The 25725-nt window shown below is 30.8% G+C and overlaps 1 protein-coding gene across 1 annotated transcript in view; it reads left to right on the top strand.

Annotated features, from left to right (window-relative positions):
- Positions 1-25725, top strand: part of LOC129960836 (cubilin-like) — a 131616-nt gene that overhangs the window by 24201 nt on the left and 81690 nt on the right. Inside the window, exon 2 of the mRNA XM_056074505.1 lies at positions 19786-19855. Within this exon, the coding sequence (XP_055930480.1) occupies positions 19786-19855 (70 nt within the window). The remainder of the gene's footprint in view (positions 1-19785; positions 19856-25725) is intronic.

Consider the following 25725-nt stretch of genomic DNA (forward strand, 5'->3'; position numbering starts at 1 on the left):
GTGTTGTTCTGGTAGTAATGTCTCGGCTTCAGAACCGGAGGATTTTAGATTCGAGACCTGACTCCATCGAAAAACCGTCGTGTACGCTAGCCTGGTGAACATCAAATACGTCGGGGCCAAACGCACTCCCGCTCGTGTGGTTCAGAAGTTTAGAGAGGGGAGGGCAGCTCAGGTGTTGTCCTCGTCATCTGCCCGTAGTTAGAAATTACGATTAAACTCTACAAAAATCACTTCATTACAAAAATGGGAAATAGTGTTATTACGTTTACCAGTTAAATTTTTAATATAAAATGAGTGGATTTGCTCCAAGTAGATATCCACTTCGAAATGAAATTTTAAAAAAAGCTTTCAAGAAAATACAAAAATAAAAAACGGATTCTCAATATTTATAGAGATTGTTATGTAATCAGAACCCTTAGAATTTTATGAAAATATTCTTATTTATTAAAAGTCACCTTCAGTGACCTACTGGTTTGTCCATATTATTATTCCTAATGATTCAGTTATTACATCAATAAAATTTGAAATATGCAAGTTCTTTAATCTGGGCATTATTGCTGTTTTTATTGTAATAATTTGGAATCAAAGCAATATATAACGTGAAGTAATTTACAGTTAAAATTTCTGAAAGGTATAAATTCTAATTTTTAATTGATGAGAAATAAAACTGACCACAAGCAAATGGTTATTAGAAACCATAAAAATTTGAAGAATTGAATTCACTTTTTTTAGATAAAATAGTTAGTTCCAGAGTCAGAAACAAAATGTATACGCATGCAGTATAAATAAATCATCTTCAGAAATATCGTTTCGAACTTCAAAGTTCGCGTGAGTAAACTCAAACCTAATGTTGACAGAAAATGAATGCTGTATAAATGAATGCTGTCAATTTCTGCTACTTCTCAAAAATTGCTCTGAACTTCTTTGTACTCATTGAAACAATTTGAAATACATTTTAAATATAAAAGGCATAAAAATAAAGAAAGTTTTTGAAAGAAAAAAATGCAATAATCTCGAACCAATGTTCGACAGCACTTAAAATCAGATCATCATTGCAATCAGAAAACGTTTATAAATTTATAAAAGAAAATATTTATATAGGTTCAAGCCTGTTTAAATGTTCTGCTCTATTCATGGATTCTAATTCAAAAGTTTGATTCGTCACATACTAAAAATGTGATAAAAGTGTTCATAGTACTAAGTTTAATGTGAAGATAAATATTACTTTTCTCATTTTAAAACGAAAACCAAATGTTTTACGCTTTAAGATATTACGTAACTTCCTCCACTAAGTCCGTAAATTCGACGGGCTCACCTGTAGTGGGTGTATTGTGTAACTCAATCAACAGGTCTCAGTAACAAATGACGACTTTATTAACTCGAAGACACAGACTATAAATACACAACCGAGATGCACACAAGCAATTCTCATCAGTACACTTAGTACTATCAGCAGTCCACAAATAGTAATCAGTAGCTAACAACAATCACAGCACACAAAGTGGCCAGACAGAATTCAGCAAGAAAAGAGAATCTAAGTAGCTACTCTTTAAAGTCTCTCCAAATGCCTGCAATTCCCCACTGTCTCCTCACTTTAGTTGTATCCAACTGCCGACTCACTACAATACGATTGGCTACTCCTTACACGATTCGATGCTATTTCTATAGTAAACTCCAGAATTCGGCGCACAGCTCAATTCAGCAATCGCTTGAGCTTCACTCCACGCTTGCGCTTTGCTGAACTGATCCAACTATTCCACCATTGACTCTCTATGCCACTTTATACCTCTCGACGACTCTATACACGACTGTTTTCGGCTTGCACTACCGACTTTTTATAGTTCCCGGAGAAATATTCTGGAATAATCAAGCATATTTTAGCTTTTATCGGCTCTATCACCAAATTTATTGAAGATTCTAGTATTATCTATTTTGACTCCTAAATCGCCATATGGTTACCAAATTTGTCGCGAAGCCCTGGGATCACTGATTCGGCTCCAGCAGAGCTGATCGTAAAAAAGTCTTTTCATTGATTGAACTAACAGTGCTGGGAAGCAACCTTACAGATTTGTAACAATATGTATCATATTTTTGAAGATTATTAAAAAGTCGACATCTTATATATGATTAATTAAAATCCAAATTTCAGAGAAATTTTTTTATCCCGATAGCAAATTTCGTCTCCGAAGCAATCTTGAGCATTAGAAACGGAAGAAAGAGACAAAATAGTTGATGACTCTTTCCCTTCACTTCTAAGAAAGCACAACATTTCCGGATCTTATAGTGAAGGAATTATCAATTTATTGAAATTCGCTGAGTCCTGAAAAGCATATGATGCTTTCATTTTTTTAAGTTTGACAAAATACTTTACAAAACTTAAACTAATATACAATAGACTCTCGAGTACAGTAGGCCTATTGTGATGGAAGGGTAGGCCGGATAACAAATAAGCGGTATAGGCTGGAGTTCTATGAAGTCATTTCTTTTCCCACCAATATCAGAAGACAAAGTTTTTATACCAAAGCTCACTGCTATAATACTTATTTTCTCACTTCTTATTGACAACTAAACCCATCATTTATCTCAAGCCACGTATGTGAAGGTGCCCGTGGCCCGATAAATCATAGAAGTAGTTGCCGGCAACCTGTCGAGTTAAAATAAAAGGCTCTGCACTGGTAATTTATGTAAGTTTATATACTGCACTGCACGCTTCAAGAATTTGTCAGAGAAAAAGTAAATTAAAGGTTATAAACTGTAACTAAATTGATAAATTAAGATAAAGGGTATATATTCGCATTTTAACATAAATTCTGCAATGCCTAACTTAAATGCAGGAAGCGTAAACAATGTTGCCAATATGACGCCTTGTCTCCCTCATTTAATTATAATGAAAGAAAACTAGGCCGGATAGTCGCGAACCCAATACTCGGTAGTGTACTGTAATCGGAAAAATAAAATCTTATATTTTAAACTGGTATAAAAATCTTTTTTTTTTCCATATTAATTACCTTTTTTATTTATTCAGTTTTTTCTGAAAATTATTGGAGAAAAGTTGGTTAAAAGGGCCATAGTTTGATTTAATATAAAATAATTGAAATTTGATTTTAAATTTTAAAAAAGGTACTGTCTTCGAAGAGCTTCAACATCCGAAATATATCAAATTTGATATTGTTTCGTTCATCGATCTGCTCTGTAATTTGCCAAAAGGCAGACTGAAAGACTTTCATCTTTTTTTAACATATAGATATATAATAGTTAACTAATTTATTTAACAATTTACTTTTAGAAAAATCCATTCATGTTTCAAAGAAATGCTCTAACATTAAAACAAGAATAAAGACGAAATGTAGTAATTCATTGATTAACGAATTTTATATGTAAATAAAATTCTAGATTTTTCTATTTACCTGTCTGCTCATTTCTTTAGATCATTTTTCACGAGCACCTTATGAAATGTGCAAGCAGGAAGTTTTAACTAATGGGTCGGTATTTGTGTTGAAAAAAAAAATGCTGGTCGTTTAATGGACAGAGTGCTTCTGATTTCCTCAGTAAGTTACCTCAAGTAAGAAATTAAATCACTTATTTAATTTTGAACTTAATGGAACTTTTGAAGAATCTTTCGAAATGGAAAGACATGTCGTAAATTTTTCCAGTATAAAAGGCTTGAAATGTCAATTATATCATTTAAGTAAAATGAAGAATTGTCATAGATGGAGTATTAATACAATTTTCAAATTATTATTAAAAAAATTCTAAAATAAATTTGACAAATCTCGGGAATTATTATTGAATCTTATATATGCAATCATAATAATTGCAGAATGAATTATACATAAAAATTACAAGACTTTGCTCAAAAATGTTTTATTTAACTAAAAAAAAAATTTATCCAGTCAAGTATTTTGATGGAGTTCTTGCTTAAGAGGCGTTTTGATTCAACAAAAGATTAATTAATTTTTGATATTAAATAATAATGAGCTAAAAATCATAACGATAAAGAAGTAAAACTTTTAAATAAATGTTAATTTTTTTTTTCTTCTTTGATTTGAGTTTGGCAGAAAATTTTTATTTGTCTCTCACTTCTAAAAAAGTATCTAGCACAAATAATAATTTTTGTACTGCAGGTCATTCCTTCTATTATATTATTCCGCTTAAACAGCGACAAATTAGCCTTAGTTTTAATAATTATAGACTTAATAATCATTGAATTAATAATTATTGTGACTTAATAATCAGTTATTAATAATTAATCAATTAATAATCATTGTGAAATGACTGTATTCATAAGAAGAAAAACATGGAAAAAATTAAAAATTCGATCAAAGAATGATTTTTTCAACAATCTTTTTTAAAAAAAGCGTGCAAGATTTACTTTAAAGTTAACATTAGAAAACAAAGCATCCATGTTTTGATCATCATATATATATTTGATTTCACTTTCTGGCATATCCCTTTTGAATAATCAATGATATAGGCTTACAAGTTGGAACACTTAATTAACATTTTCATTGCCTGAAAAACAATGATCATGCTGCTATAAGATTTTTCTATAGTGTCAAAAATCATGCACTGAAGTAGAAAGTGCGAAAACTTTTTATTGACATAGTAACATAACATAATGTATAACGTATATAACATAATGTATTGAAAATAACTTGATTGAAACTTAGTTTATAGAATGTCTGTTTCTTTTATGACCCCAGAAGAGAAATTTAAAGCTCCGTGAGGAAAAAGTTATATTGTTAGAGTTCCAAGTGCTTTTCATTAGAGTCAAATGGTGTTTTTGCGTGCCTCAAGTTCTACTTACTCAATTATAGGAAAGAATAAAGAAAATAATTCTTCATTATTACAAAAGTAATGGCACTAAACTTGTCTTTTATGGAAAAAACGGGCTTTCAATAAAATTCAAGATTTTCACTTTCGTAATGATTTCCATTTGAAATTAAATTGTAGTATTTTACAAGGAATATAAAGGGTGTGAGAAAAATTTACAGTGCATTTATAAATAAATCATTTCTAAACTAATGACGCCATCAGAACAATCAGAGTATAAATGATGACAGTTTTTTTCATCATGAGTTTATTAATTGGATAGTTTACAATTTAAACTTCAAATGACTCTGTACTTTATAAGATGATATAATGACTGAAGACCTGTTGTCCTTTCTCCAGAAGCTTAGCTATCACATAAGTAATAGCAGTTTTACACTTAAGAATTATTCCGATTGCTGATTTTTGCAATCGCACTAGAAATGATGTTTAATGCTACGAAAAATGTTGGTCATCATCAACTAACTGAGTTTCTGAATAGAGGGAGACACATGCGCGATACCTCATTCACTGTCTCATTTTACAATGTACCGATTTAAGAAGGCAGAGATTTTGTAGTTTGAATTATGAACTTTACAATCAATAAATTATAGTCTTATGACAATACAAACCCCATTTCTTTTCTGTCTTTTCTATGCAAACGATATTATTCTATTTCCATTCACTTATAAAGTTTTGGCTTTTAAAAATATTCATGAATTTTGGTATATTCTGTCTGCATCAATTCTGCTTTCGCATGTAAAAGATATTTTCTGTAATAACCCTAAATAGAGATTTCTCGTGAAATAACTAGACCTACCAATTTGCTTTTACTTTGATTCCGTGGAATTAAATAAAAGCTGCAGATTTTCGAAATAATTCAGGAATAATGGTGCACATTAACAAAATCAAAGTTTTTTTATCTTATCTAGAGTCGAAATGAAACCATTCCTTTCATTGAGAACTACTGAATTTTTCTATTCACACTGCTTTTTCTGCTTAAAACGCATGATGCAAAGCTTCTATTTCTTGAAGAATGGCACATGTTTTTTCAACCAATAGGATACCTGTGAAGTAACTGATGCGTAATTATCTTCGTCATGCTTCTTAAAATTTGAATGTCATGGGATATCACAGAAAGAAAAATAATTCAGTTTTTCTGTAGGTAGTTATATCGAAACGTATGTTCATTCAAATAACTCTAATCCAACTTAACTCAAATAACTTTAATCAGACTTAACTCAAATAACTCTAATCAAACTTAACTCAAATAACTCTAATCAAACTTAACTCAAATAACTCTAATGAAATAACTCTAATCAAAGTTTAATAAAAGGTGTGAATAATTTGAAAATTTATATTTCCTTCTAACGAACGAAAAATCATTGCAATTCAGAAATGCTTCCATCCAATTAAAAATTTAATATCCATTAATTCCCAATTACAAATAACAATAGAATCCATCTGATTAGACAGAATCCGTCTGAGCAATTTAAAGCGTTCGAAAATGAGAACATCTAACAGAGGAGACCATTGAAATCATTCTTATCTCCGGTGTTCTTCTCTTAGTGTTTAACATTCTTTAGGTGAGTATGGGTGCCCAAATCCCTAGTATCTTGAGAATTATTCTCCCCTCAAGTCACGTTTCTCTACGTCACTTCTCTTGTACTTTTCATTTTCATCACTCCCCGGTGAGATAGGGAGCTTTCCTTCGGAAACAGTTGCCATTGCGTTTGTTTCTTGCTTCTTATGAGCAACTAAAATCCGTATCCGCTCACCATACGTGGCGACTGGCTAGATAGATAGTGCCTTTTATACCTGGTGTATGAATTCGGTAGCTAGCCATCTAAATTGTTAGTTTGCTAGGAATTTCTTTCACCAAGTTACTTTCTTGGGATTGGAATTAAGAGAAGTCACTGTTCTAGAGGAAGTGACCTTGAGCGTATGGATCTCATCTAACACTAAGGTAAGTGTCAATGTGACAATTACTAAAATCAATGGTAGCCTTCCTTCATGAGCTTCGTGGTGGATGGTCATGCAGTATCATATGGTTGCTTTCGTGGGTGTATTTTCTTTCAACTTTTTCATTTTTTAGTTTATAATTGTTCTTCATTTCTCTTGGAAAATTCGTTTACAAAGTAGTTTTTATTGATATTCTGTTCTCATTTGCGCTCTAATCATTTCGGTGTCCTGAGGAATAGAAGGCGATATTGACTAGCCTTAGTCTAAATTTTTCTAACTCATGTATCAACCTGGACGTTGTCACTTTTTGTTATGTTTCTCAGATTTTCCCACGTAAATAACATATACATAATTTAATATTATTTGCTTCTAATAAATATTAATTCAAATTTTAAAATAAAACAAATGTTTATCATTTGATATAATTTCAACATTGTTTCAAAAGAATCCACAGAAATATAAAATACTCCCGACTTTTACTACTTATCAATATACCTATAGAAAAGCGATCTAGGTGGTTTTTATGTCAGTTGTCAGTTAAAAAGGGAAACATTGGTTATGTAAATATTGCTGTTATGTTTTGACATAAAAGTATACAGGGTCTGTTTGACCAATTCTGAGGAACGAAAGAGGGTTATAGAAGAGCCCATGGAGATCGTAAAACATTATAGCAGCCCTGTCCCATCTCCAACCGTTTGCAAGTTATGGCAAATGAACTGATTTTGCTCAAAATTATAAACATTCCAAATTAAAATATTCTGGGGCACATCCTCAGCCAAAGTAAGCCCACATTCAGAAATAGTAATTAAAGTTCTTTAAGATGATACCACTTTCATAAAAATACATGCATTTACAGCCGAGTAATAATTGCTGAAACATTGGAGAAATTTAAAATCAATATGTCGCCAAAAATTTAATTCTGAATTCTGAAAACCAGTACAAGCTACAATTTGTCAAATGAATTTAAAGCTGTTGCTGAAATTTGTTGTACCCACACTTAATAGAAGCTCTCGTTTCTTTCCGAATGGACTTATCATCTTTTTTAAATTATAGTTCACCCATAAGTTACAATATCGCCTTATTGAGTTGACTTCTTATGTCTTCTAAACTGGTAATTTCTACTCCTTGCTTAAAAAATGTTTAAATAGAGAAGCCCGTTGTAGTTAAATATGGCAATCTAGGTGACTAAAGAATGGGTCCCCTAAGACCAATGTTCATTTAGGTAGTCCTGAACTGTCGTTGAAGAATATGTAAGGACCCCATCTTGTGGAAGAATGATTTTTCATCGTTTGGGTGCAGGAATGATCTCAAGTAATTTTGAACAAAATCAACTTGTTCAAAAAACGGTTGGAGATGGTACAAGGTTGCTATAGTGTTTTACGATCCCCGTGGGCGCTTCTATAACCATCTTTCATTTGTCAGAATTGATCAAACTCACTCTGCATAACCTAGTAGAAATGGTGCATCTGGAAGGAGTTTATGAAACTTGTTCTAAAACCATGCATCCATGCAATACAAAGTGCATTCAACTTTGTATTGCATGGATACACTACTGTGCGCTCAATTAGACTCATTTTAGTCGATGCCATGACAAAAGTGTTGAAAAAATCGATAAAACCTTATTTCATGTTATAGGTATTTCAGATAAACAGTACTGCTTATAGTCTACAGCATAAATCAAAATGTGCCGGAGTCAATGATATAGGGGTGAATTATGCAAGCCCATCTACTTTGTGTACAGCCGACCACTTCGTCTACATATCGGGAAACATCTGATTCGATGAATGTTATACTGGAACTCCATTCACTCAAAACCCAACTATTATCATAGAAATCCATTCATAAAATCAGAAATGCCCATATTCATTATCTTGTTAAATTGTATGTCGACTTCCATAGATTAGAAAAGATCTAGTGCTGATAATGAGTGTCGCATATGATGAATGGATTTGCATCACACCGAAAGTGCTCATTTGATGGAAACATTTTGATTGAAATAACATTACGAATGTCATTTCTCCAAGAAAGGCGTATTTTTACCACCTTCATTTAGAAGACATTTAGAGATTGTCTATCCAACCAATAGTATAAAAATTCAAAATGTTCCTCAAGAAGGATATTTTTTTTTAAAAAAATTCTTGAATAAAACTAAAGATTAGAGACGCATATTATTTGCATAAGCATAAGTTTCTTAAATTATTTGTATCTATACTCCAAATATTTATATTTTCATTTGAAAGTAAATCCTGGACATCTTTTATTAAACATACATATCTCTGGTTCCTTTATCGATAATCCTGAAATTTTGAAGGATCAAGATATTATTTTTTGGGTACTATTTTACACGCTCGAAGTTTATGTGTACGTGCAATCATAAAAATGAATGGTTTCATAAATATAAATGTGTAAAATAAAATTCTACTCTTTTTTTTTTAACACAACTTTGTAATATAATGCATTTTTCTACTTTTCACTCACTAGATAAAGGAAAGTGAAATGAAATATATGCAATTCCTTTAATTGTGAATAAAACTAAATGGCCTGCACCTTGATGGATGAATGAATAAATAAATTCATTAGCGTAGATATTTAATAATAAATTAGTGAATGCTAGTAAAAAAAGGTAATTGCGTGAGACCTAGTTAACCATTCATCGTGATAGATCCTACAGTTTTTAAAGTCACGTCGAATGCATTTATGCAACTACATCATAAATCTTCTTTAAAAATGCATTAATCTTCATCATGGAAAGAACCCATTAAGAAACAGTATAGAAAAAAATGTTCTAACACGATTTGTAAGCAGTTAGCGACGACAGTTACGCTCGTCGCTCATTTGAGCAAGCTTTAAGGAGTTTATTCGCTGTAAGAGATCCGACGAGTAATAAATGTCTCTTTAATCGCCATTTTAATTTGAAGTATTCCCTCCTTTTCAGTGACGCATGAAATAATAGAGTTTCCCCGCAGTTGAAATCGTTTCAGTTATGAGCATCAATTCATGCATATATATATAATATAATATAACTGCATGTCCGTTTATTTGTTTTCTTTTGTTTGAACTATATGCAGTTTTCCACACCCCTTGGTGGAACTGAACGAAATTCGACACCCGTATTCCTTTCTATCTAGAAAGATTAACAGCGCGATTAGAAAGAAGAAAGATTAGAAGAGTGCCACGTCTTCCTAAAAGCGATAGTGGAACGATTTTAATTTCTACGCCATAACTTTGGAATGAATTATTGTACAAAAGTAATTTTACCTCGCCTTAAAATGTAAATATTAGCTTTTCAGTAACGTAAGTTTCATTCCTGTATCACTATTTCCTTAATTTTAATAATTTTTCCAAAATTAATTTCAACGCAATTTAGAGCATTTCCTTTTTTACGTTGTTGTTGTTGCTTATAATGGCACTTGCCATGCACAAGCTCGCTGACGAAGTCAGCGATTTTAAGCCAAGGGAGCGTCTCTTGTTTTTAGTAGCGCCAACTAGGGCCAAGAGTACGTCTTAGCTACTCACACATCTCATTCGCTTGCACAACCCCTTTTTACAGGGGGGCACATTCACACATCTCACAGATAGAACGGAGGAAGAACAACCATGCCCATACCGGGACTCGAACCCAGGACGCCTAGAACACGGGGAAGACGCGCTACCCCTATGCCAGGACGCCGGCCCTTTTTTACGTTGAAATATTAAGCTTATATATAGATGCCTGATGGTGAGAAAGGATGTCTTTTACATTAATTTGTTATTATTCTAATTAGGGTTGAGGGTTCTAAAACGAACTTGTATGTAAGAATTCGAAAATTGTGAAGAAATCTAAAATCGACGTAAAATTGTTTATATTTTGTTTTTGCTTGCATATATAATAAACAAATGGCCGTCGCAGCTGCGAGTACTGCAGCTAGTGTCTTATAAGATGGTGACAGAAGAGAAATGCGTTTCAAACGTAAATGGAGAATCTGAATTGCATAGGTAATAAAATTGGGTTGAAAGTGTTATATTTTTGGTAACTACATCATCATAACTAGAAACTTATGATTTATTTTCGAAATTCCAAGTGGAAAGAATTGATATAGGATATTGAATTACCTCAATGTAATATACAAATAATGAATTAATCAATGAAAGATGATTAAATATTTCGAGTATGTGTCTTTTCTGCAAGAAAGTGAGTAATCGGATGTTTCATGTCATACAACAATGCGAATTGTTTTCAAAAACAGTGCTGCCTGTAAATAATTAATTAAGCGAGGTATAATTGTTGTTTGAGGTGAGTCCTTGTTTCACGAAATAAAACGTTTTATAATAAATAATAAAATGTTTGAGGAATATTCAGAAATCGGTGCCTTCATCATTCATTCATCAAGTATTTGCTTGAATTTTTATATTAATTGGCATTTTTATTCTTAATAGTATTTCACTTAATTACTGAAACTTTGTAAGAAGATGATAACTGACATAAGAAAAATTAAATGTAAATTTAGAGATATGAATTAGTATGGATGGATTTTTGTTTTATGGGTCGATTATTAGTTGCTGGGTATTTCAACTTTTAAGAATAATTTAAGACAACAGTTCAAATCTCAACAAGCTCAGCTACAGTGATTAAAACTACAAGATTAATTTCATTTTTTTAAAAAAAGGAAATATTGATGAAGGATTATTTACTTCCTAAGGATGTGTACTTTAAAACCTTTTTTCTTGGGATAAATCTCCTTATGCTCGTATTAATTACTTTACATGCAATTAAACAAGACCTTCTGTTTCTTCTTTTCTCTTTCTCTTAATGAACGAACGGATCATCACTAACTTAGAATCCCCAATGAGTTGAGAGAAAAAATTCCGGAGCCCAATAAAATATAATAAAATAAAAACGTTTAAAAGTTTGATACTTGTTAGTGTTTCGTCAAACGTTTCTTTTTAAAAATCTTTTATTCTTGCATTAGAGGATGAGCTAAAGGAATTTGTCTCGCTTTGTAATGTATGGTGGGATGGCGGATTCTTCTCTTAATTATTTATTTTTGGTTTTCATGGAGTTGCCAAAACTTAGCGCATCATTTCATTTGATTAGATCGATTTAAAAAGTTAGCAAGAACATTTAGTTCCAAGTACTTTACTTCTGAGATTAATTCATTTAAGATAGAATGTATACTACATGACGGATTTTTTTTCTTTTTTTGATTCTGAACGATTAAATTGTTAAACTGATTAAGCAACTACCTTTATTGGTTGTTTGTAACAAATATTTGACCTTCAATTTTTCTGATTAAAACATTTTACTGCATTCTTGATATATTTCTTCTTCCGAAACAGTATTTTCCCTTTTGCATATTAGGGCCGAGGTGGTCTGATGGTAAAGTCTCGGCTAGAAAACCGGAGAATTTCAGGTTTGAACTTCAGGTTTCAACTCATTGAAACACGATTCCACCGAAGAACCACCGTGTAAGCGGATCTGGTGCATGTTAAATTCTTAGGGGCCAAACGTCCTCCCGCTGTTGTAGTGTGGAAGTTTCGAGAGGGTGAGGACAGCTCAGGTGTCGTCCTCGTCGTCTACCACGGTTCAAAATTACGAGGTCCGTCCCAAAATAACCCTAGCGTTGCTTTAAAACGGGTCATTAGTATAGCAAAACTAAAATTATTGCATATTGAAATAAGGCATTTAACAAACCATTTCATTTCTGAGAGTATGTCTTCGTTTAGAATCATATATATATAAATTCCTTTAAACCAAAAGCTATAGAAAAAATGAAAAAGGAAATTACATTTTTAAGAATGAGAATAATTATTTTTATTGAATAAAAGTAAATGATTCTTTATACTACCAATGTGTCTGGTTTCTACGACTCTTCTGGTTGAGTGGATCAGCGAGAGGACCACGATGACTTGTAACAGCTTGTAGAAGTTCAGCCTCGAGTTGATCTAGGAGTAGTTTAGCGAATGTATTTTTTAGCGTCGAAAATCTTCGAATAATTTTTGATTTACATTCTGCAGAAGGCTTCGATAAATGTCAAAAACAGCTTTTCTCTGTCTGCAGTAGCGAATGACATGTCTAAGATGTCTACAGTGAAAACAAAGTGGTTCATTGACATTTGCTCTCCAAGCATCTGTATTCCTAGACTGCGTCGGTATGCTGTTAACAGGGTCTCTTGATTTTGATGCTACAGCGTCGTGCGTTGTCTTCTTTAAGGTTTCTTTGATCTTACTGAAACAGGTGCCAAAATACTTTCAGTTTCATCTTGAGCCTTTTTTTCCAAAATTTGACAGTATGTAAGTTTTTATTTATGCAGTGTGAATTATATCGGTACTGTTTGTCATTCATTTGGCCTCCTCTTGAACAATTCTAAGTGAAAGGGATAACAAGTCTAACCTTTCTACCATAACTGCCATCATTACGACGCTTGGCTACCTTTCGCCCGCTATCTCTATTTTTTCTTCATGTTCTCCACATAGTTGAACCATTTTCATTACCTATAAGACTTTTATCCTATTTTTGTGAATCAAAATTGTGATTATTTTATTGTTGAATTTATTTGTAAGTTGTAAATAAGAAAATTTTTCTTTTATTTTTATATAATGCGCAAAAATATTAATAAAAAACACGTTTACAAAGAATTATAAGGATTCTGGGCCCCGAGGACATGATATAGTGTATATATAAGGATTCTGGACACGACGAATGCGATATTCGGTATTATTGTCTTTGGATTAAGTTAGTAGCTTGTTCCAAAGCTTTTTAGATATTCAATTTTCGCATTACGATACTTGTCAGTTACTCACACTTTCACCGTCTAACACTCTTTCGCTTCATGCCTTCGTTGTAGTAACTCCATTTGATGAAACCAAATGTAAATTTTTTTTTCTATAAGAGTGCTTGATAAATGCCCTCGAAAATACCTATTATGATATACGATATTTTTTCATCCTCGAGCAACTTGTGATAACTTTCTAGCATAATCCTAAGCAATTAAATGCATGACAGCGTGTTGTTCTTCGAATGTTGAGCTCTGCACTTTTAATTATTCCTCGGCCTTATTCGTATTCGTTTGACGTTTTCCGTATAGTCACCTTAGTCACGTTTAAAATGCTTGTTACGCATTTTGAGGCATTTCGTGGTTTACATACCTTTGCTTTACGGTACTGTTGAGGAAAAAATAAGCATTAATAGGCATATTCAGTTGTCCCACTTGAACATAGTTATTCTATAGCCATTCGACAAGGTTTTCTTTAGCCTCTTCTCAGAAGACTGATGAACTGTTTACTTGTTGGTATGTAGGCGGCAACACGACTGACTTTACTTCACCCATTATTTTTTGTCGTCTTTGTTTTCTCTGGGAAACCCAGCCCAGATTCTGGAAAGGATAAAGGATCCGGGATCCTTTATGACACCTCCACTAAACATATAAGGTGACAGTAAAGTAGATATATAAGCTTGAAGAAACTCGTAACGTAAGTGAATAGAAAACTTGCTTAAAATTTGGAGAATTCAGTATTTATTCAATTAAAGAGCATTCTAGAATAATTATACAGAATTTTAATCCTTCTTTGCATTATGATGTAAATTTCCATCATAACATTTACTGAACAAAAAATTGTACTTAAAACAGGTATACTGTAAATTGGTTGTTCCTGGCAACTTTTGTAACGAATATTGCGTAATAAGGAACGTAGCTGTAAAAGAAAATCAGATGTCACAATTATTATAGCGGGTTTGAGCTTGTCAAATTTGAGGGGAATACACCTCTAAATAATTTTCCTGCTTCTACGTTCTTTTCGGCCATTTCGTTGGATATTCCTATATTTGAGATGCTCTTTTAAGCATCATATGCTGAAATTTTATTCAGTAATTTTAGTACCCAATTAATAGCTCCAAAATTCAAACTAGCAAAATTTGGAATTAAAAATGACAAAAATCCCTCATTTTTCTTAAAATAAATCTTATTGATTTAAATTCCATTTAGTTGTGTTTGGCTTTAAAACTTTTTAAATACATTTGACCTTTGGAATTTTTGAGGTCACAATTTCTATTTTCTTCTATTTATCAATTTCTCCATCAATAAGGTGGTTATTTATTAAGAATGAAAAAGCCATCGTCTTTAAAAAAGATTGATTGATTGGACTTTTTTTGGCACAAAAGCTAGACTTGACATTCTATGTAAACGCAGGATATTTACTTTAAAATTTACGTTCCCTCTTTATTATTAAAATATTGAAAAAAATATAAATAAGGAAATGGCAAATCGCAATAAAATAAAATAACTTTATTTTCAAAGTACGATACTGTAAGATTACTAGATTTGCTTCTAAGTATTAAAATTCGTGCATTCAGTCAAAATATGTCATATATATAAATTACTTTTATAAGACATACACAGCTAGTTCTGTAGTGATTATTTGTAAAATATATGTGACCATTCTTAAGTCATATTGATATACCGTTCGAAGAAATAATTAAAATTTTTATTTTCTTGTGCATATTCCATTGCCGTTTCAACTGTATGGGGAAATTCCCCCGTTGTTTTGGGTATGGATTTATCCGAAGCTTTAATACATGATGAGTTAAAGTTTCAGTGGTTATATCTGTGAAACCATGTGTAGTTTTAACTCTGAATAAAAGGTAAAAGTTTCCAATTAACTTTGTCTAATATGGAAGTTATAGTCTCCGATGAACCCAGAAGGAATTGCCAGAATCTTTTAATATAATAAGAACGTGGCGATTATAGTTTCTTAATCCCTGTAAAATTCCATCCAATTAAAATCGATGGAGAGCATACTATAAAATCTATTGCATAGAATTTATAACAGGAAAGTAAATTTTGCTGTAGTCATTTAAAATGCATGTATTATAAACTAAAATGTTTTGTAATTTGGTGACTACATGAATTCGTATACCACTACTCCCCCAAAGGTAGCCGAGTCTATACATATCTTTCAAAAAGATAAAAGTAATCATGAGTTGACCTAGGATACAGGGTGTTTATAAAGTCCCGGACCCATTTTGATGTTTAATAACTCGTAAAATAATAAAGATATAAACAAACTTATGGCATTTATTGATGGAATAACTCATATATTTTCCTTTTCAGGTTTGAATATTTTTACTTTTGTAAATATCGTCTGCACGTGTGGTTATTTTCAGATAATTTCATTTTCCAGTCTAAATATCTGTACTTTTCTAAATATTGTCTGCTTATTAATTGCATTTTTCTCTCTTTTGTTTTTGGCAACTATTGCAATGTTATGTTTACTTTTGATGTGTTTGTTCTATGAAGTACTTTTGTATGTGATGTTTTATTCGAGTGGATATTAACGAGAATGCATACACCACAAGAGAAAGCACAGATTTTATGGTGGTTCATAGAAATGAAATCGATAGTGCAAGCACAGAGAAATTTCAGAAGAATTTACCAAAAAGATCCTCCATCCAAAAACAGCATCTTGCGGTGGAAAAAGAATTTTCTAGAAATTGGAAGTATCGAAGATAAGAAACGTTCCAGACGTCCTTGCACAAGTGATTTTGATGTTGAGCGTGTCAGAGAGACATTTTTACACAATCCTAGAATATCTGTGAGATCAGCGGCAACAGAATTGGATATGCCAATTTCGACGGTGTACAAGGTTATTAAGAAAAAATTAAGACTGCATGCATACAAAGTTCAAATTGTTCAAGTTTTGGAACCAAACGATAGGCCTAGGAGGATGGCCTTTGCAACAGATATGCTAAGGAGGATAGAAGATGCTGCTGATTTTCTGAAGAGCATAATGTTCTCCGATGAAGCATCCTTTCATGTTTCTGGCATTGTTAATCGCCATAATGTGCGCAAATGGCTCTGTGGATGCCGACATGCTTGTCGCTACCTGGCGTGAAATTGACTATCGACTTGATATTCTCCGTGCGACGAAGGGGGCACACGTGGAAGTTCATTGACAAGGGTCATGAAACTTTTTGAGTCTATTTAACCATTTATGTTATTAATTTTAATCTATCTTTATTATTTTATGAGTTATTAAACATCAAAATGGGTCCGGGACTTTATAAACACCCTGTATTATCCTGTTCATTTTGACATGGTATTTGACCTGGTTGTAAATATATGATACAAATAATATATATAACAAAAACGTTAATGTGGATTTAGACAGAAACACTGTTTGATTCGAGGTGTTTAAAGTTATAGTTTAATTGAAAAACTGTTCATAAGTATTAAGATAACTCCTCCAATTGAATATATATTAGAAATATTGTTTTTTTCTGATTGTATAGTAATTAATGTTTTTATATCGATGTCAGAACATAGGAAAGTCTCCTGCTAAACCATTCGTACGGATTGGTAGTTATTTATGATTTCATTAAGTTCATCAATTCACCGTTGATTGTTGCAGTTCCATTACAAGATATCCATGACCAAGTTATCAGAGTTATGTTTTTAGTAAATATATCCGATGAAGTAAATATAAATTCATCGGATGATTGTATTCTAATTCAGACTTTTAGTCATTTTCACTAATCTTTGACTGTTTTAACATGTCTTTCTAATTATAACACGATTTTGTTTTATAAATTTTTTTCTACGATTCTTTTTTTTTAAATTCTTTTTCACGATTCTTTTTTTTTACTAGATTTACGTTTGTAGATTGTAACTTGACCTTTTCCATTGCTTTGGTTTCTTTTAAAAAAAATCTGGAACTTTTTCAGTATATTTGTTTCATTTAATTGTGTAGTAGTGATACTTTATTCATGCTTCTGTTTTTTTAATTATTTGTTGTTTTCTTCGTTTATAATTTTTAATCACTTGAATGCGTTAATATGATACTATTTACCGTACTTCAGTCAAATACTTTTTTTGTTTAACTTTGGTTGAATTTTCTCTTTCCAGAGAGGACACAATTTGAACCAGATAATATTTTTTACTTTATATAATGGGGGTTTGAGCTGTAGATTTTACCGAAATGGGCAGGGATTGAGAATTGCGAAAGGTTTTTATCTGGCACTGAAATCAGCATAATTTATTGAGTATATATGACCGGAAAGAATAATTTAAATATTCATTTTGGGCAGATAGATATTAGGTTAAATGTCAGAGTTTGATATTTTTAGGATTAATTTTACTTTATTCTGAATAAGTATCCATCTAACAGGAGACGAATTTTGATTTTTCAGTTCTTCAAATATGTCATTTTGAGAATTTGTTTTTGAGATTACACCTTACTAATCATTTGGGTTAAATTTAGTTGGATGATTACATCAGGATCGCCAATTTTTCTTAAATATATTTCAACTATCTCTCAGTAGATTTTTCAGTAAGGAGACTATCATTTTTGTATTTTTAACGGATTTGACTTAGTCAATCATAACTAGTACTGCCCTGTGTATCAAGATGGCTGGAACTAAATTAAAATTACATTCTGTAGCTTTAACAAAAAAATGTATCCTTTGCATGGTATTCCTGTTCAGGAAAGATGACGGACACTTCTCTAATCATGGACTAACATTTCAGAAACCCATTATATGTGAATGATGTTCATCCTAGTAATCCCCACCCACCAAGAATTCCAAAAAGGGAAATAATTGTCTTTGGAATTCTCTAAAATCAGTACTTGTTTTTCAAGCAGCCTTGCCCTCTGGTCTTACAGTGACTACAGATTTGACCCAAGAAGAGTACTTTCTTGTCCCCAAAGAAATGAACCATCAACCTTTTAAATGTGCGGGTTAACTCATGACACGTGATTTGCGGAGGAGACTAGGCCAAAAGGAACTTTGGGAGACTTCCAAGATTTCACTGAGACCGCGGAGACCTGGTGGTAAGGTCTCGACTTCGGAACTGGGTTTCAGGTTCGAGGCCCGATTCCACCGAAGAACCAGCTTGTAAGCGGGTCTGTTTCACGTTAAATTCGTCGGGCCAAACGCCCTCCTCCTGGTATGGTGTGGAAGTTTGGGGAGGGGGTGCCAGATAAGATGTCCTCCTCTCATCTGAGCGCTGTTAAAAATTAAGAGGTCCGTCCCGAAATAGCTGTAGTGTTGCTTTTAAAGGGAACGTTAATATAACTAAACTAAACAAGCCATGATTCCACTGTGTCCTTAATGTATTCCACACATGTCATATAAATGTTTAATGTGGAATTAAGGTCGTAAAGCTAAAAAACACAGAAAATAAATAACTGGTATGAAAATAGGAAAAAGAAAAGAAGAAAAGAACCACTAGAGCAATCCAGGGTGGCGACACCCGTATCAGCTAAAAACAGTAAAATTTTTGGAATGAGAAAAGACATTTACAGAAATCTATCTTTTAAAGACCCCTCAATGATCTTTAAAGGAGAAAACGGTTATTGTACTCTTTTTACGCTACGCATTTCAATAAATTTCCTAAAACATTACTTAATTAAAACTTTTTTAGATTTACTTCCTCTATATATCTTATCATTTAATTAATTTGTTTTCTAAACATTCTGCAATGAAATATTTATTCTTTGAGAGAAAAAATAAAAATAATTAATTAAAATTTCGCATCAACTTTAATCAGTTTCATCTTTGTTATCAGTTTCATTGTATATATCAGATTCCTTTTATTTTTGCTTGTGTTCCCTTTAGTTTGCTTTTAATTGTCACATGCATAATTTAATCTTTATTCTATTTCATTAATTAAATTTTTGTATTATCTGAAGAATAATCTGATTCTGGAATCTTATATATGCTGTGGAATTAAAGACAAATAAATCTTCTTAATTTAAGTTGCTCGCATCTTTTTCCATCAAATATTTTAACGATAGTTTCAAGAAATTAATTTAATGATTCCTAAATGTTTAATTATCTTTCCACCTTTCCTTAATATTTTTTATTTTCAGTTTGTAATTTTAATAATTTTATTTAATAATAGAATAATGAAATTGTTTTAAAGTTGTCCATATTACGGTATATTTCTTACAATTCTTTTGTTATATAAGTTTTCATCATACTTTACTTTTAACATACTTTATAACATTTTCGGACACTTATAATTTTTTAATGATTTTTAGATGCGTCTAAGTGAGCGATGTCTGGTGCAGTATCTTCTTCTGATGATTATTATCTACAGTGAAACTTTAGGTAAGTTTTTTAAATCATTTGAAATTTAATATAAGCATGTATTATAAATATTTTTTATTAATGGCACTGAAAATTTATTTTAATTATTCTCTTATTCATAGTCTTTCATTTATATTTCCTTCATTGTGAGATCTTGAAAACAATTTTTCAGAAATTCACTGATTAAATGAGAGCAAAGCTCAGAATGTAATGAAATAATATATTGTCATTTAAAACACAAATGTGTGAAAATTTTTAGCATTCTAGCACATCGAAAAGAGAGTTTAAAATTGATTTCAAACTACACAAATTCCATACAAACATTCGATAATTTCGATGCAAACATGAAAAAAGCGGATTAAATAAAAGTGCCTAAATATCTCTCAAAAATAAGATTATAACTTTAGTAAAGATTTTACTTGCTATTACATATAGATGCTCCAATCATGAAATCAAACTAATAAGAAAAAGCATGAAAAGTATCTTCTCAGTCTAACAATGTTAAACAAATGCAAAAGCCAGCATCGTCAGTGTCCAAATATTTGACTTGATTGCTATCCTACTTAAGATGTGGCCGTTTAAATTCTGATATTGGAACTGCTTTAGAGCGTCTATTCGTAGTTTTTGTACGATTTCATGCATTTTTATGTTTTCTGGCTTCAAAACTTTTAATTGATGACTATATGTACATGTATTGTACATTGTAGATGGCCAATTGGTATATGAGGACAAACATAAACAGCTATACATAAATTGAAGGAACTCCAAAACTTATGTGATGACTTAACCCTTCTTTGTATGATGAAGGAAATTTCCATCTTAAAATTAGTTAACAAAAAATTGCACTCAAAAATGGTGTACTGTAACTTGGCAACTTTTTCCAAGACTATTAAGTTATAAGGAACGTAGCTGTCAAAAAAAAAATATCAAATGTCACAATCATTATAGCGGGTTTGAACTTGTCATTCCGCTACTTGTTGTGGGTGGAAGAAAGGTGCGATTTTTTGCGATACTTTTTATAGCAAATCTTAGATTTTTTTACAAATAAAAACGATAATGAGCGAAGAAATTTAGAAGAGAGGGACATTGAAGATTTTTTTCCTGAGTTTAACATGTAAATTTGTATGATGATGGATATTTCCATCATCATGCGTATATTTATACTAGGAATTTTTTAAACATATTTCCTTTAATATAGAGCATGAATTATATCACCCTGATTTTTTTCACAAAAAAAAATCATGCAAATAAAAGTTATATGAAACTGAAAAATAATCCTACTACGAGCTACTTTTAGATGTCGTCAAGCTACTTCTAGATGGAACCTCTGGGCACAAATTTGGCCTTTAGAAATGAAGATAACTTTTCGTTTGCAGTTTTTTTTTTTATTGTTAATGAAATAATATTCATATTTATCCATTGAAAACAATTAAATAAAAGTAGTAAATTTATTCTGTCATTGCAAGCTTTATGCAGTAAACTATGTCTGACTAAGACACACAAACTTATGTTCTCCTTTATTTATAAAATCACAAAATTATAAAAATTTCACGAATAAAAAACAATGATTAAGTCTTTGATAATTGAAATGAAGTTGAATATTTGATTAGCATTTATTAATATCAATAATTTGTTGAAATACATGCCTATTTGGCGACCAGCTGGTTTGGCAGCAGTATCGGTTGCTAAAAATCTCGGTTAATGTTTTATTTTAATTACTTTTAATAGCTTTCCTAGAAAAATATATTTAAACTTTAAATTTTGCTGGACATGTAACCCGTATTACTTTAGAAGTATTACACCGTTTTATTCAGGAAGCAATGCCTCTCTTTAATTTTCGGTTATTTCACCCAAAATTTGGAATTTAATTTCAAATGGAAATTATTAAACTTTAACAAATCAGAAAGCTTTATTTTTGAACTAAAATATATTTATAAAAAATATAAGGACAGAAAAAAAAATCTCTTAGGATTAAAGTTTTATATATACTACAGATGTATTTAATAATTTTTGAACATTTCAGAGAATTATTCAATAAGAATTTCTCTGATACAAGAAAAAATACCAGTAAACTGCAATTAGAAAACTGTTTTCAAGCTATAAAAACGGTGATGTTTTTTTCTTATTTACATTAATCTTAGAATAAATACAGAATGTTTAAAAATTGGGACACTTTGAAAAATTTTCGTAATTGCTTATTTGTGAACTTAAACTTAAATTGTAAATATTAAAAAAATTTTTTACTAAAAACATACTGTAAAGTAAAACATGCAAATCATGGCAAAATAAGCTGTATTTCCAAACTTGTGTCATCAACAAAATATAAAATATCAAAAAATGAAAACGATTTGAGTTTCATTTAAACAATGAAATATATTATTGTAAAATAAACTTTAAAATATTTTTTAAGTAATTCAAAATTGTAGGTAATTAAATTGATGTTATTGAAAAAAAAATGCAGAATTAGAAAATGGTGTAAAATTTATTCTTACGCTGTCTTTTCGGAAATTACGGCATAAAAACATCATTTTGCTGCTCATTTCCACCCTCCAATGTATGTCTTTGCCAAATTTGATAATTCTAGATATAAAACTCTGTCATGTAGAACGTTAGCACTCACTCACGCACGCACGCACGCACGCACGCATTCTTCTTTATTATGAGTAGATATGTATGTATCGTTTATAGATTCAGTAAAAATAAATAATTGGATAATCATATATCTTTAAATATAAACTTCCCATTGATAAAAAACAGCTTTTAAATGTTCATTACATGATCCTTGCTTTAAATTATCAGATAATAAATAATAAAAAAATAGTGGAAAAATTAAGTTAAGAAATTAATGAAAATTTAATTTTTTGAGATTATACATTTTGTTAAAAGTTTTTCATGCTTTTTACACTATTGTTTAACTTTCTTGTAATAGTTACCATAAAATAAAATTTCAAAATTTAAGGATGAAACTTATTATTATCATAATGGATTAGATGGCATTTGGCATTAATTAATAAAAATAATCATAATGGATCGCGCACTAATCCTTGATTTTCAGGATTCTCAAAAAGATGTTAAAAACTCATTTGTATTAATGTTTGAATAAGCAGAACATTTTTATTTGAAGGATTCCCTACGTTTTATCCTTTATTTAAGATTTTACTGCAGGCAGTGTGTAATCAAATTTTTTGTTCAAATTTAATACTAAGTGTCGTTGCTCATACAGAAAAGATTTTTAATAAAATTACTGGAATAATTGATTCTACAATTTCTGAAAGTATTAAAAAATTTTATTGCCATCAAGAACACACAAGAGAACAAAATAGAAAATGTTTCGCTCGACAGCAAGTCAGAGAAAAGTCGATTACAAAATTTCATCTATACAAAGATGTAATAGGTCGAGTTAAATAAGAATAAATAATAATGATTTTTGAAAAATATGTGAAGAAAAATTAATTTAAAAGCACACATTGAAACGTATCCAATGCGTTTCAGGTAATATTTTTAAAATGTTAACGTAAAATAATCTTTGCCTATTTTTAAGTTGTGAAAGTTGCAATAGATTTTAAGAAGTAGCGGAGATTTTTCTCTTTAGAAATATTTGTGGACTGATAGTGATTTTTAAAGAACGGCGTTAAATAAATTCTTTCATTTACACTCAAAGTCATCAAATTTCTGTTTGAAGTAAATTAAAAGGTTTTTTTTAAAATTTTACTGAAAAGTTTGACACTATCATAAAAATTTTGCAAAAGAAACATCATTTTGTGAATATTTTCATTCCGCCAAAAAACATTATGACACACTTTTTTTTTTTTTTTTTTTTGATAACACTTGATATGTCTTTTATATGTGAACTAATTTTCGCGCACTTTTTGGGGAAAAAACACATAATATTGCTGGTTTTCGGAATCAAATTTGAAGATAATATACATTTCTTTATAAATTTGCTATTTGAACAGTCTTCAAATTGACGGGAAAAAAGATAAAGTACAAAAAACAAACTTTTGTAAAATAAATTTCATTCACTATTCAATCTCGTTCTAAAATTATTCTAATTTTTCTATTTTAAAATTTCATTTCAAACTGCATAAAATATTCAGAACAATTATCTGTCTACCTCAAAACCTTAACATAAGGAGTCAAGTTTTTAAAGTATATATTTATGTATATATGCAGTTATAGCATATTTTAGCAGTTGGGTGGCCGAGAAGAAACTTTGGAAATTTTACTTCGATTTATTTCATCACTGGAGGCATATTATGTAAAAGAAGCGATGATAAAATTGACGTTCGCGTATATCTCAATACAAGAGCAGAAGAGAAAAAAAGGCCGAAGTTTTTCCTTCAGTGGTTTCACTATGAGATTTTAAAAGGGATTTCTTTGACACGTGTAGTCTTAGGAAAGGGAATTTAGATATCTTTAAAAGAATGCGGTAAACGTTAAGGATTTTTATCCTTCACTTGGAGAGTGAGAACTTGCTAAAATGCTGAGATTAGCAGTTTTATAGAATGCGTGCAAAATAAATTAAATAAAAAAAGTTGGAATTGGATCAGGAAATAAAAGAAAATTTTAAAATGAAGTTTAACACGGGCCAAGTTAAGATAAAAATTAGGAACTGAATTAAGATTTAAATTATATATATATATATATATATATATATATATATATATATATATATATATATATATATATATATATATAATGTAAAAACATATTTTTAGGCAGTTTCGTGGTCGACTTGAAGATACCTTTTAAACTTCGCTTTATTCCTTCCCGGAAGTCATAATTTACGTGCAAGCAAGAAGCGACGAGGTACGTCAATGTACATCATGACACAAGAGCGAAAAAGAGACCGAAATATTTTTCCTGATGATTTAATGCTATGAGATTCTGATAGGGATTCTTTAACACGTGTAGACTTAGGAAAGGGAATTATAGGTATCTTTTTAAAAGAATTCGCTTAGCTTGACAGATTTTTATCCCTTCACTTGGAGTGTGTGAAAGTGCTGATTAAAGCAGTTTTACAGAGGTCATGTAGCACTAATGAAAAGAAAAGTGGAATTGGTTCAGGAAATAAGAGAACATTTTAAAATTAAGTTAATTTGGGTTAAATTAAGATAAAAATTAGGAAATTAATTAGGATTCAAATTATATTTGAAAATATTATATATTGTAGTCAAGAAACACACATGTCGAAGTTTTGAGTGAAATAGCAGGAATAATTATTTTGTTACTGCTACATACTAGTTTTGTTTTCTTTCGAGACTTCATATGCGAGATATTTTTTCCAAAAGCTAAAGACGATAAAAACCGTATTCTGAACGATAATAAAACACCTTTATGTGCATGATATTATCCCTATTCGAAATATTCATAGTGCGTTTGAAATATGTGCATAGCATCAATGGCTATTTTATAGTATTTAATTTTTATTTAAGTTAAAAAAAGCTAAATATAATCAAGATATATTAAATACATATATAACAAAATTTCATTAAATAAATCATTTCTAATTCTTTTTGCAATATTACCGGAACTGTACAACGATAATATTCAAGTACGCACGTTGTTTATGCGCATTCATATTCGTTTAAGTATAAACGAAATTAGACAACTAGACTCTATCTGAAATGAAAAGGCAAAACTTCTGTGGGAAAATTTGTCAAAGCATTATTGCTAGCTCGAACCAGAACTAACTATTTTAATACATTGAATAACAATTTTGACTCTAGGCGCTTCCATTTTCCGTAATGGAGGACCAAATTCCTGAATGCTTCAACTACAGTGAAGTTAAATTTCGGAGGCCAATTAGGTTTTAGTAGAATGATAAAACCCTTATTCCTACAAATGTAAAATTCAGATTAAAATAAAAAGTAAGTGAGTCGTATTTCCGT

This window comes from Argiope bruennichi, chromosome X2 (assembly GCF_947563725.1).
Source record: "Argiope bruennichi chromosome X2, qqArgBrue1.1, whole genome shotgun sequence".
Taxonomy (NCBI): Eukaryota; Metazoa; Arthropoda; class Arachnida; order Araneae; family Araneidae; genus Argiope; species Argiope bruennichi.